Source organism: Pholis gunnellus, assembly GCF_910591455.1.
Source record: "Pholis gunnellus genome assembly, chromosome: 13".
Classification (NCBI taxonomy): domain Eukaryota; kingdom Metazoa; phylum Chordata; class Actinopteri; order Perciformes; family Pholidae; genus Pholis; species Pholis gunnellus.
Window position 1 is genome coordinate 21,901,135 of NC_136540.1, and position 13,184 is coordinate 21,914,318.

Sequence of the window (13,184 nt, forward strand, 5' to 3'; positions counted from 1 at the left end):
AAGTAATCCAGCTCAAGTAAAAGCACTGTAATGACCAAGTTTAAGATGTTGATGCCGTAATTAATGGCATCATTTGTAGGGGAGAGAAACACCTACATTATTACATATAGGACCCGACTTCTTCACACGGTACAACTGAAGATCATTTACATGAATTTAAGGCACTCACTGGAATGATAAACATTTCCTACTTTACAATTATCTCAAAGTCATATAGTAAAGACATCAAGCATGATTAAAGAAAAATGAACATTTTGCCTGATTAGGGTTCATCAGAACAGTATTTTTGAAGTAAGATAAAGGCCTAAATCTGTTCACTTCATGTCTGTTGCAGTTCCCCCCTTTAAGTTTTATAGATAAATATAACTATTCATATGGCACATTATTTATGCAATACTCCAATGAATGTCATGTGATAGATTATAAATTATGCAATTTGTCCACCACATGAAAAACATCTTTGTTCTGTCGTGAACCCACATGTCCTCTAGGTGGTGTGATACACTAAAAAAGGTCCACTAATGCAACAATTTAAGATACTCTCATGTTTACTGAACAAATCTTTTTTGTAATCTTTTGTTTAGTCAAGTAAATTAAATTATTCTATCGTTAGTGAATCACTTTCCCATTAAATAACGAATCATTTGGTCTTTATCAACTGTTTTTCTATAAGTTTTTATAGTCAGCCTATAATGCTAACAATCAGGTGGGAGTTTGATGATGTGACTTTTAACCAGTGCATTGCTGATTGGAGCAGCTGCCGGACCCATCGAGACGTACCCAAATATTTAGTTTCGTCTAAACATGAACAGTTTACTGATTAAGAGCCAATGTTTACCATGCAGTGTGTACCATTGCAACTCCACCACATTCCTCGCTGACGTAGGGCTGCCCAGCAGGACACACAGTCACCCTCGCTGGAGTTTCTCTCATGTTATTCAGCTGGGTCCCACTGGAGACCTGAGCTCACCAGACCTGCCTAAGGCCAATCTGCTGTTGCAAACAGACATACGAGCAGACAAATCAAAGTGGTTGAATGAGTCGGAGTCTTCTGTTTCACGACGGACAATGTCAGCACAAAATATCTCAAATTACAATGACACTTGGTTGGGGGTGTTTTTTTCACGCACTTTTATTGCAAAAACTGGACATTTGTAACAGTCTAAAACTATTCATATTTTGAAATTGTCAAATTGTATGTGCATATTATAGATCGTTTTTATTAAATCTTTGGTTTGTTTGCCAGTTTAGGTCAGTGCATTCAGGGAGGATCAATAGTAAGAAAAACAGCAACGTAGCATATTGGTTCAAACTATATGCTTGTGTTGGAGAGCAGTGCAAAGGATGGGCAAAACAATTGTAAATGTCCTCGGAGTCAACAAATTCAAAGCAGCCTCGCTTGAAAAATTGAAACATACTATTAAATTAAACAACAAGCACCATCAAATCTTTACAGAAGTAAGATTGTTGTAGACCTTTTACAAACATTGTTAAGACTTGTCAACAGATTTTGAAGCAATAATCAGGGAAATCATACTTAATGTAAGTCTTCAGTCCATATTGTGATATGCCAATGCGAACAGAAAAGATATCAAATATTCTTCACGATAAAAAAGGAAGGGTGTGCATAATGCTTTGCTCACTAAAACACAGGATCAAATGTTGAAACACATCTCTTCAGTCATGTATTGTGGAATGCTGTTGGCATGTGACGTGAAGGAATGCGCTTTCATTTCCCCCTTCTCTCTGCATTTCGCAGTAGAAAATACACACACACACACACACACACACACACACTCACACAGCCAGGCTTTTAAGTGAATGTGGTTACAGCTCATCTCTCATCTTATCGCCCTTCGGCCGGACCATCCTGCCTATGAACAGGATGGAGTTTGTCTTCTGGTCCTTCACGAGGAAGATGAAAGGGTGGTCGGCATAGAACAGTTTGGGGTTTTTCAGCTTGTCCGTGCCAAGGATGCTCATGTCCATTTCGTTGCCGTCGGTGTCCCATTCCATGGCAGAGGCGTGGAACACACTGGCCAGATAGAGATCCTTCTTCCCGGTGATTCTGGACAAGTCGGCTTTGGATTTGTTCACGGCCTCCGTCAGGCCCAGCTCCCCAAGGTGTTTCTGAACGGGAGCAGATATTCAGATCATGTAAAAGAAGCTAGACGTTAAGTCCGAGGTGCCATTCATTTGCATCTCCTACCTGTAGGTTGTGACTGACTTCCATGCTGACTTTGGGCAGAGACACGGCCACCGCTGTCTGCTGCAGCTTGCCCATCCACGTATCAAGTTGCTTCTTGGTCAGCATCTTCTCCAGTCTCTGCAGAGTTTCCACTTGGTGGGGCATGATGAACACCATAGTGGACTTCTTATGAGCCAGAGGCATGCTCAGGAGAGTTAACTTGTTGGTTGTGTCATCGTAGAAGCCACAGAGGCCTGAGGAAACAAAATATATCTCTAACCTGCTGTTTGTTGGACTATAGTAGACCATCCCACATTCACTATTGTGAAGGTTAAGAGGGGATTTAATACACTTATGAATCATTGTCATTCTGCGTCATCACTGACAGGTGTGAGGTCACCCAACTGTAATTTTAGCATATGAAATGCACAGGATTGCATTTTTAGCAGAAAGCAGTATTTTTGTTCTACGGTAGGAATTTGGGCAGTAATTTGTATAGCTCTGATGTTGGATCTGCAATGGTCTAGGGAAAGGATGTTTGCTAAAGGCCACTGAAAACAGTATTAGATTAAAAAAACATTAAGTGAAATCAAATTCACAAGAGCTTGAAAGCTTCTGAATTCACTAGAGGGTTATTTACTGACCTATTTTAGATCATAGAACAAAATGTTAAATTCTCTTCACCTTTTTCAGGCATCTGACCAAAAACACATTCAACAAACCCATTGACTTCGAGACAAGGTAACCTGGTTTTAGGACTCATTCCAGCACTCCATAACTATCTATAACCCACCATAAAAAGGCAGATTGTTGTTTTTAGACTCCAGCATTTTTCCCAAAATGTGGATCTACTGCATAAAGTGTCACACGTGTTGTTTCTGAACTCTCCCCACCTACCTGTGCGGTGCATCATCTGCACTGAAACAGTGTAGCTATGGGGCAACATAAATCCACGGTTGTCCACCATCTTATGATGGAACTGCTCATCCCAGTGAGCTGTGAGAAACAAAAAAAGTGTTCATTCTGAGAGCATTTTTATAGAAATAACACTGCACATACACAAGTCGTATGAGGAGTAGACTCACGTTTGAAAAACATAGCGCTGACGATCATCGCCCCGTCAGTCTGCTCTACATCCTTGGTGACCTGGGGCAGTTTGCCACCGGTAGACTTGGCCGCCCACTCGTTGATGGAGCTCACGGCGCTCTTCTTATCTCTGAAGTTTATCTTGGAGTGGTCACAGTTGTAATGCTTTTTGCTGCTCTTGACAAAATCCTCCAAGAAGGCGACGGAGCTGGGTCCGTACAGGCGGTTGCTGATCTTCCAGGTGACATTGCGGGTCTTTGGGTCGCTCAACTCGGTCAAGAGCTCTGCCAGACCGGAGTGCAGCTGCTCGTCTTTGACTTTAGCCGCATTCAGAAGGGTTTTTACTTGAGAGGCAGTGGAGGCTTTGCCCCCAAGAGCCACCAGACCCAGAGAGGAGGCCACAACGACGGGGGATATGATGATGTTTTCCACACTTTTTTCCTTGGCCATGTTTTGGTAGAGACTGAAAGCCAGCTTCGCGCTGTTGTCAGCCAGGATGGTGGCGTGGTTACTCAGGACTTTGTCTGGTGAGGCCGAGGTGGCAGCTGTAGCTGAAGAGGCCAGGAGGACCAGGGCTGCCAGGTTAGTCACCCACATGGTGTACCGCTATAGAGAAAACCTTTGAGAGGACATGAAGACAAACATCCGTCATTCATGTCATGCGCTGACCTAAGAAGTAGGGCTGGGCGATAATTCAAAATGATTATTTATCTTCTTTCAATGTATCGTGATGAAATCACACATCGAGATATCGTGATACACAATTGATACAAAATCGTCTAAATAGATAATACTTAATCAGCACATACCAGCTCAAGACAGCTTTCTTGTAGTAATTAAATGATAAAATGATAAAATACTCAGTATTTTCATTTGTCAAGCATTTCATTCACACAAGAGTTTACCAAACCATGTGGTTATTTCATAAAGACTATTGACTGAATTACCAGAAAACATGCAATATATATCATTATCGCGATATTAAATGATCTATATTGTGATAGACGATTTTGGCCATACTGCCCTAGCCTACTAAGAAGATGGAAAACTCGTGTCTGGGGTGATGTTTGTTCTGTTTCAATTTGAAATGTCTTGTTCACCTCACATTTCCAAACTCGGGGAGCCCATTTAGTTACATATTCAGGGTTTACTCTGCCGTTTTTTAGGATAATAGCGGGTTAGCTGATACCACTCCAGCGAGCTCTCTCCCAGTAGACCTCAAGGCAAGATAACAGCCACGTAGGCAGCTGCAGGATGCAACTAAGCCAAACATATTGGCCAGCTTGGTCTGAGTTCTTCATGTCCTGGCAACACAAAAGATTTAAGATTATAAAAAGTATCTATAGAGGAATATGTGTGGTTACTGCTGATTGGTTCCTCTTGGTGTGGAAGAAGTGACCACGTGCTGACGCACACGCTACCAATGTTTTTATTTCAGTCCACGTATATAGAGAGCATGTGTGCTTTAAGAAGAGGAGGTTTTGTGCAAATGGCCAGTTATTGTTATAGTTTTATCGAACAATACAAATCAGTCTGTGTACTGACAGATGATTGGCCAAGTATCAGCCTCTTAATGAAATCCAATAAAGATACCACAGTCCACTTAAAAGAGAGGAATGACATAGATGAGGAGTCTCCTCTCAGCAGCTTCCAAGACATGTTCCTACAGGCTCACAGAGAAAGGTGGGAGAGATATCTGACCGAGATGTGTGCATGAAAGAGATCACTTTTAAAAGGCTGAGTTTTTGTCAACATTATTCTTAAAATGCTGTCTTTAGTTGTATGTTTAAAATAGTACTTGAAGATGAATCTTTTCTGCGTTGCAAGTTCGAACAGAATAAATACAGATGAATAGATTTATCAAATTCTGATGATATGATCTAAATAGCATTTGTAAAGTAGCACTGCATGCGACCTGTTGAAATCATACTCTATAAATAACCCTGTGACTAACATTGGTACATTTAGTTTAGTTCACGTCCTTCAGAACCTTTTTGTAGATCCATACCAGTTTGAGACTTTGATAAATGGATGATGAGAAACTATCTTGTGACATTTCAATGCACAAGCGACACTGTGTATGTAAAGGTCATCAATAAAAAAGTGATGTATTTTGGAAAACTTCAGTGTACTATGTAAGTAAAAGAAATGACACAGATTAAATCAGTTCAAAAGAGACAGACAACTCCCTAAATCCTGAACTCATTCTTTTCTAACTTTGAGAAACATACTGTGACATTGTATTCTACTGTTTTCTTATATTTTAATAAGAAACTAACAACTTGGATAAACCACACTGCTTGAATCTGCAACAGAATCTTAAACCTCTTATTGCAGATCTGACTCTGTGGCCTCTTTTCACATGCCTGGGCATTTCCCACCAGCTGAACACTGCTCTGCATAGTCTCCCTTCCCCCTCTCTTACTCCCAGTACTTTTTATCTTACCTTATTAGGTTTTCAATACTTCAGCGGGTTCTCCTCAAGCTTGCTTACAAATAGATCCCCCAGCGCTGATCTGCTCTATGTGAAGTCAATGGTTGGAATGGTTGGAATCAGAGTTGTGTGAGACAGTTGCAGGAGTTTCCATGCCCAGTTTTCAGAGGATTAAAATCTCTGCACTGGGATCTTCCTCTCAGGCCGGTCCCGCCCATAGTATTCAGGGCAGAAGAATCCTCCCCCTCCAGGTCCTAAAGCCTGGACTTGGAGCCCAGTTGGAGCCCTCAGACCAGTCAGTGACCCATAATAAAGTGTCCCCTCATTACTTACTGATAATCTCACTCTCACTCAGCTGCTTCAATGAAATGAACAAGAGAGTTATATTTGTCATACACAACGTAACTATGGTATTACTGTTGTTTTTGGGGTTATGTGTACTTTTATGAAATGGAGCTATACCATTACAAAAGTTGACATGCTTTTACATTATGATGGCTTCACTTCTGAACTCATCCAACAAACTTTTCAGGTTATGAAAAATGTACAAAACTCAGTGTTACTCCTTCTAAACTTTTTCAGTATGAATGATCTTTATTCTTATTGTGCCAGTACTTTGACTGCCTTTTGTTTTCCGTCCCCCACCCTGTAACTGCCCCTCTCTCACTCTGCCACTTGATTTGAGACAATGCAGGGGTTTAGCCCATAGATGGATTACTGAACAGGCCTACTAGACCACAGGCACAAGGGCCCAAATGCCAGCCCCCCCCCCTTTGGCCTAAATGTATCTCAAAGAGACACATACCAACCAGGAAGAAACTCAAAATGACCACAAAGACACATCAAACGACTACAAAGACATGCAAGAGACATAAAGAGACTCAAGCAGCTATGAAAAGGGGCACAAAACAACTACAAAGACTCAAAATGGCAATACAAATAATTAAAAACAACCACAAAGAGAAATAAAAAACACCATAGAGAGATTCATAACGACTACAAAGAGACACAAAACATAAAGAGGCTGTGCTCCTGTGTATAGAGGTGGTGGGGCCTTTTGCATGTCTGTGCCCACGGGCCCATTTTCTCATAATCTGCCCATGAGGTAGCCAGAATCCCCAAGAACTTAAACTATTTCAATTTTTATTTTGGCCTCTTGGCATTGCTGTGGCTTCCCTTCCCATTGATTGTGACATTTCTTTGACTTGCTGTTGATGAAATGTGAGGTGCCACAGAAGACATTGAAACAAAAGATCTGTGTAGGGAATCAGGTCGCATAGCTGCACAGCTCTATCACAATACAGTCCATCTGACAATAAAACAAATGAATGAGACGAAACCTCAAGCCACATGTCTGATACCTCAGTGTTACATAACAATTAATGCTGATGGTGTCAGAGAAGTGGTCTTGCCAGATGAAGTACCCGACAGACACAGACGTGTTGAACTTAGTGGCAACATAGTATCTGATAGTATGAAGCAGGCTGCAGGCTGTGATACACAGCTTACTGGTGCCCGGTGCATAAAAAATCATCAAAATAGAAGAAATAAAATTGGCAGGTGAGGATCTCTTAAGAGAGGTCCGGGCTAAGCCCCAGATAATAAAATCAGTTAATTTGAAAGAAAATCATTTAAAAAATAAGGCCTTCTAATGTCTTATTTTATCTGATAAATACTAATAATGTGTATTAACTGGCCCCTGGCCTTCTCTCAACTAGCATAAGTGGCCCCCGGGATGGAAGTGGAGAATCCCTGCAGAGAGACTAGAGCGGCAGACAGGATGTGGTGTGGGTTTCGGCCTGGTTCTAACTGTATCAGGAACCCTATTGTCCTCTTATGCCTATAGTTTGACTCAAGCTCTCCTCAACAACAACAGAGAGCACCAAAGACAAACTAGCTAGTTCAGTAACTTTTTCAGATGTATTCAGTCAGACACAGTAGGCCATGTATAGATCTGATGTGTGGAGGGAGTACGGCATCCGAAGACTTTTTTTGCCATGAATGCTTCCTTCTCTTCTTCCTAGTGTCATGTGCCCCCCCCCCCCCCCCACCAACACACCCGCATGGGAGGGGTGTGTTGATGTGGATCAGGCAGCAGGAAGTTTCAGTAGGAGTGGATGTATGTCCGCTGTAACACTGCCCTGTTCTCTAGAGCTTGTTGCAGCTGTTGTGTACTTTAGAGGAACATGCATTCTTTTTAACCATGTCTGTGCTGCTCCACATTTCTATGACACGTCTAATCCAGATATGATATGATGACGAGAGTTCAAAGGGAAAGTGATTTAATTTAGTTTCTTACTCTTGTTAACGTTTCGTCTATTTTTATTCCACTAAAGACCTCGTACTACTGTAGCAATGCAAACCTGATATTATGTCCCTATCCTGTATTGTGTTTTAACTACAGTACATGTATCGTGTTTTAAAGGAGGGTTTTTCCTCTGGTCCCAGAGGCACACAAGAAAAAAACTACTTTGGAGTGGCCCTTTAATGCCTCGCAGTAACAGTCTGTGAGTTGCTGTTGTTGTTTACATGCCTGATTTGATGAGATTTACTTCCATGCTTCCCGTTTCTTTTCACTGTTAACTGTATATTTTTTTAAATGGGCAGTTAAACCAACCATCAAACCACCATCTCCACATTTAAATGTTAGAATTGAAATTCTCAAAACTACCTGCTCAACCTTTGTGACGACCCCTCCAATCTACTCGTGGTCTGTTGTTCCTTCTCTTCAGGGAATCTGGTCGTCAGCTGATGAGCCACACCTGAGCCTGTTGGGGTTCCACTATGACAGCTCACACCCTGAACGTGGACCAGCTCTTCCTCTGCAGACACGGCTGCTCTTTTGGTTTTGTTTGTCTCAGACAGTTTCAGTCTTCAGCACATGTTTACATTACTGGTTTCTGACTTGCCATGTTTGATTTAGTTATTCTTTATTTATTTAATACCTTTAACTCGTCTGCTCTCCCGTTTCTGTTGCAGCTGTTGAGCTGTGCTGCAGCACCATCCACATCATAGAAGTAGTTTCTCACACTTTTGAACAAATTGAAAATGCTCTGACACACTTGTACTTCTGTACAATTGTCTACGGTCTCCTACATTATCAGTTGCTTATGTCATGTTGTGTCTGATACTGTATATTTTATAGATCTATATATATATTATGCTATATCAGATCCACCACCCCCAAAAATAGTATTTAGTATTTTTATTCCTCTGTCTGGTCTTTTTGTTTTCTGTATCGCAATGACATGGACATGTCAACAAATTACAGTACAGACAGTAAAGGTGTAAATGTGAATCATATCCAATCTGACACATACAGTAACATGATATATATATATATATTATAGACTCAATATATATATATATATATGCCACACAGAAAAAGTGCAAGAATTTCTATCACTGTGATCAGAACCTTAGCCAAGCATTATAGCTATATCCTGTTAGTAAAACAATGACACGAGGACATATCATTCTGATGGCACTAATATGGTTATTGAAATATTTACTTGTGAGTGATGAATTATGAATGTTGACCAAGTTGCAGGTTTTTGCAGGTAATCGATGTGTGTGGTGCTGTTTGAACCAATTGTTTTGAGATGCTTATGGTTCCAGATATGCAACAAAGCGACTGAGAATACCTTTTTTACACCCGCTGCTAATCACTAATCTATGTTCTTAATGCCCATTCTAGTCAACCTACTGTCTCTGACAATGTTGTGATTCATCTGTTTCCAGTACTTTATTGTTCAAACACTGAAGGGCTACCTACCAACTGTAGAAACGTGTTCTGTGATGAATGCATGCTTCAATGTGTGTTTGAGACATTGGCGTGTATTCATTTCTGATTGGTATCAAACACTTTTTGATTTAACGTAGATGCCGTTTTTGTCCTTATGACTTTGTATTCATCATTTTGCCCACTTACTTCCTCATGACCTCCTCTCTCTGGTGTATGTCTCCATGAACTGACCAAAGGGTCCAGTGTTTCCCCGCAGTGTGTACTCATGTTATTGATTCTCTCATGTATTCACTGCATCCCGTTGTGGCCTGCACTTAAGCCTTCCATCAGACCTTTTCTCTTTAATGAAAAGGTTATTTGAATTCAATCAAATCTTTATTTTTAGGAAAAGCAGAGTCTGGCTTAATTTTCTCTGAGTCCTGTGTATCTGAGCATTGCTTCCAATGGAAGAACCACAATACCCAGATTAACAGAGTCATTTCTCATCATGTCCATGATTCAACTTTAGAAGCCACGGAGACAAGTGACCAACAATGCGGTGAGTACAGACGTCCTCTGCTGGCTGAAATAGACAAATACTGACTGTCAGCTGAGCAGTAGAAGTACTTCGTAAGGCCACTAGAGGTCAACATAGAGCTAACAATAAAGGCAGAATACAAAACAGCATTCTCAACAGTGGTACTAGTGCTTCTGTTAGGCTACTGTTACGATCACCACCAGCACCACCTTCATTATCCATAGAGCTGTTTCACTACAGCTTTATTGTTGGGATTAAAAGTGACACTTAATTTAAAAAAAGACTGAATATATGACCTTCACACTTAGGTCAAAATGTGTCTTTTTTTTCTGTAATTTAAAAAAAAAATTATGTATTTTAATAAGAGGCCAGAAAGAAAATGATGCTGCATTAAGTTTTGTAATAAATGCAGGCTCACGTCTTCACCATTGCATTTTATATGAATCCTTCGGACGGTCCTGTCTGGACCATAGGAGAAATGCACACGTTGCTATTTATTGCCAAGACATTGTTCTTGTTATTGTGAAACACTATACCTACTTTAATCTCCAGCCTTTTCTCCTTTCATGCAGCAACACTGGATCTACAAATTGGATTCTTTTACATGTCCCCAGGGTGAGCTCAGAGCTTGGAATGAGCTGCAAAATATCAATACCTTACTCCCTTCTTTCAATACCATTTTAAAGATCTTCTGCAAAGCGCCCTGAAGGAAACATGTTGTCTTTTTACATAATCCGTGACTCAAGGGGAAAGTGCCTCTCTTCTTTTAATATGTTCCCTTGTGTTGCCTTTATGTACTATATGTGTTCTAACATGTGAAATTTCATTTTAGAAACGCGAAAAACAGCTTGAGCTGCCGAGTCTTGACCAGGACTCTGGAAGAAGAGGTCTTGTACTAAATGGGACCTTCCTGGATGAATTATAGATCAAATGAAAATGGAAATAGATTATCATCATCATACTTCATTTACACAAATGACATTATGGTGGTTCCACGGTGATGAGTTAAATAACAAGTACACATTTATTTGGAATGACTTATTCTCACGTCTTCTCCTGTGTCTTCTCCACGAGACGCCATCACAATCATAGGACCAGCATGCATCTCTTCTGTGAGAGAACTTCTAGTTAAAGGACCGTCACTGCCACCGCTTAATTGTTTAGGATTAAAGGGATCTGACGTAATTCTCCCAGGGTCAAGGGTTAATCTCTGACTGCTGGGCCTGGAATAGATCTCTGAGGCTACAAGACACTACTCTACCTCTATGCCAGGTGTTGTACTAGCTCTTGTATAGTCAGACAACCGCTCAGTTAAACGGTCTAGTGGCACTAAACTGAAGAGAGGAGTACAGCACTGTCATGCTCTAGCCCCATCAGGGTTTAAAAGATGTATATAACCCTATATGTTGAGAGCGTTGTCTGAATATAGTCTTATGAAAACATTTCTAACCTCATGTCGGCCCCCATGGAAACTCTCCGTCACAGTAAAAACCCATCCAAACCTCCGCCCTCGTCGCTCTGCCTGGTACATTCCAGGAAACACTAACATTTCCTAGAGATGGGGACAATGCCAACCCTCCATGGCGTCTTCACCCCCCCTGCAGAGAAGTTTAATTACATTATTTCTCTCTTATCCCTCTTTGACCTCTCCCTCCTGACATCTCCACACTTCAAACTGGCGACACACTTGATTTCACCCTTAAAACACCTCTCAACTCCAGCACATGATGCATGTGATGTCCAAAATGGAAGAGAAAAGGCAGGAAGAGGTACAAACCTCAACTCCCCCCATATAACTTCTCATGTCTCTTCTCTCCTCCTCCTCCCCTCTCCATCTTTCTCCTCCGTTTCAGCTGTCCTCAACGTCTGCAATTTTATTATCTGTAATAATGATAATGATAATGATTATTATCAGCGTCTGCAGAAAGGACACAAACTCACGTCTGATGCTCCGAATGTTTAAAATGATGATTCCTCAAACTGCAAACATTAACTGTGCATTTCATCAGGAAGCGAGTCTTAAAATCTTTTGAAAATACTAAACTAAATATGTGAGGGGGATTAGATCCGTTCACATGTCCATAGTGTTTCATATAAGGACTCCCCTCGTTAGACAGTAAGTCTTTCTTGTTTCCACAGAGTTCCTGAAGCAAATGAGGAAGTGTTAAAAAGGACATTTGAAACGAAATAATATTAAATTCAAAAGCTTCAACAGCTAAAATAAATTATAACAAAATATTGTACCCTTTATAAAAGATGTATGCATTGGAACTTAAGAACTTAATAAATAATCTGCTGATACTTTATAAATCACTTAGAGTAATTAATAAAGTTTGAGTTGGCAGATGGTGAAAACGTGGTTGGTGTCTGTCCTTTCTGTTTTTTTTTAACAACTGCTGAAGCACAGTTTCTGAAACTAGGGCTCCTTTGTTGAAACTCTACACACAGAAACAGATCAAATCTCTAGTAAAAGCAAACACTTTATTTAAAACTATATCTATATCTATATATAAACTATAACTCTTCTACTAATGCTAATTTCCCCACACAACGTTACAAACAAACACTAAATAAACAGTGTTAATCATAAACATACTGTATTGTTCTCAACTGTATCAAACTGTAAAGATAAAATAAGATAGAACTTTATTCATCCCGAAGGAAATAAAGATTAAGAACAGAAGAATAGCAAAAAAACGATAGAGAGAAAAAAACATATATGAACAATAAAATAACAATTATTAAGGATAAAAGAAATAATACTGACACTGTGAACTCAAGTGATTGAGTGAGGTAGTGTTTAGCAAACCACACACGTAGACTTTTAGTTTTGACCGATGCATCTAATAAAAATAATGAGCTATTAGCTACAACTTTTATTAATTTTGAACTAATTTTGAATGAACTGAAACGTTCTTATATATATATATATATATATATATATATATATATATATATATATATATATATATATATATATATATATATATATATATATATATATATATATATATAATGGGACTGTCATTAACTGCCTCGGCCCTTTTACCTGCGACAGAGTCGTCCTGCACGCTGTAAAAAGTCCCCGTTAGAACCCAGGATGTGGTCCTGTGCTGCTCTATAAACTTGCTTCGCTGAAGTATTTTTTACAGTGTGCTCTACAGCTCCACCCACACCGTGTCTGCCGGATTACAGCCTTCTGAAGTCCTCTGTG

General features: G+C 40.1%; 1 protein-coding gene across 1 annotated transcript; it reads right to left on the reverse strand.

Annotated features, from left to right (window-relative positions):
* Window positions 1-1,107: 1,107 nt before the first annotated feature.
* Window positions 1,108-5,869, reverse strand: serpinh1a (serpin peptidase inhibitor, clade H (heat shock protein 47), member 1a). Its single transcript, XM_079172250.1, has 5 exons — window positions 5,721-5,869; window positions 3,274-3,893; window positions 3,086-3,184; window positions 2,210-2,442; window positions 1,108-2,130 (listed from the first exon to the last, which is right to left on the reverse strand). Exons 2-5 carry the CDS (start codon window positions 3,869-3,871, stop codon window positions 1,828-1,830), a joined length of 1,233 nt encoding a protein of 410 aa, XP_079028376.1. The 5' UTR covers window positions 3,872-3,893; window positions 5,721-5,869; the 3' UTR covers window positions 1,108-1,827.
* Window positions 5,870-13,184: the final 7,315 nt, after the last annotated feature.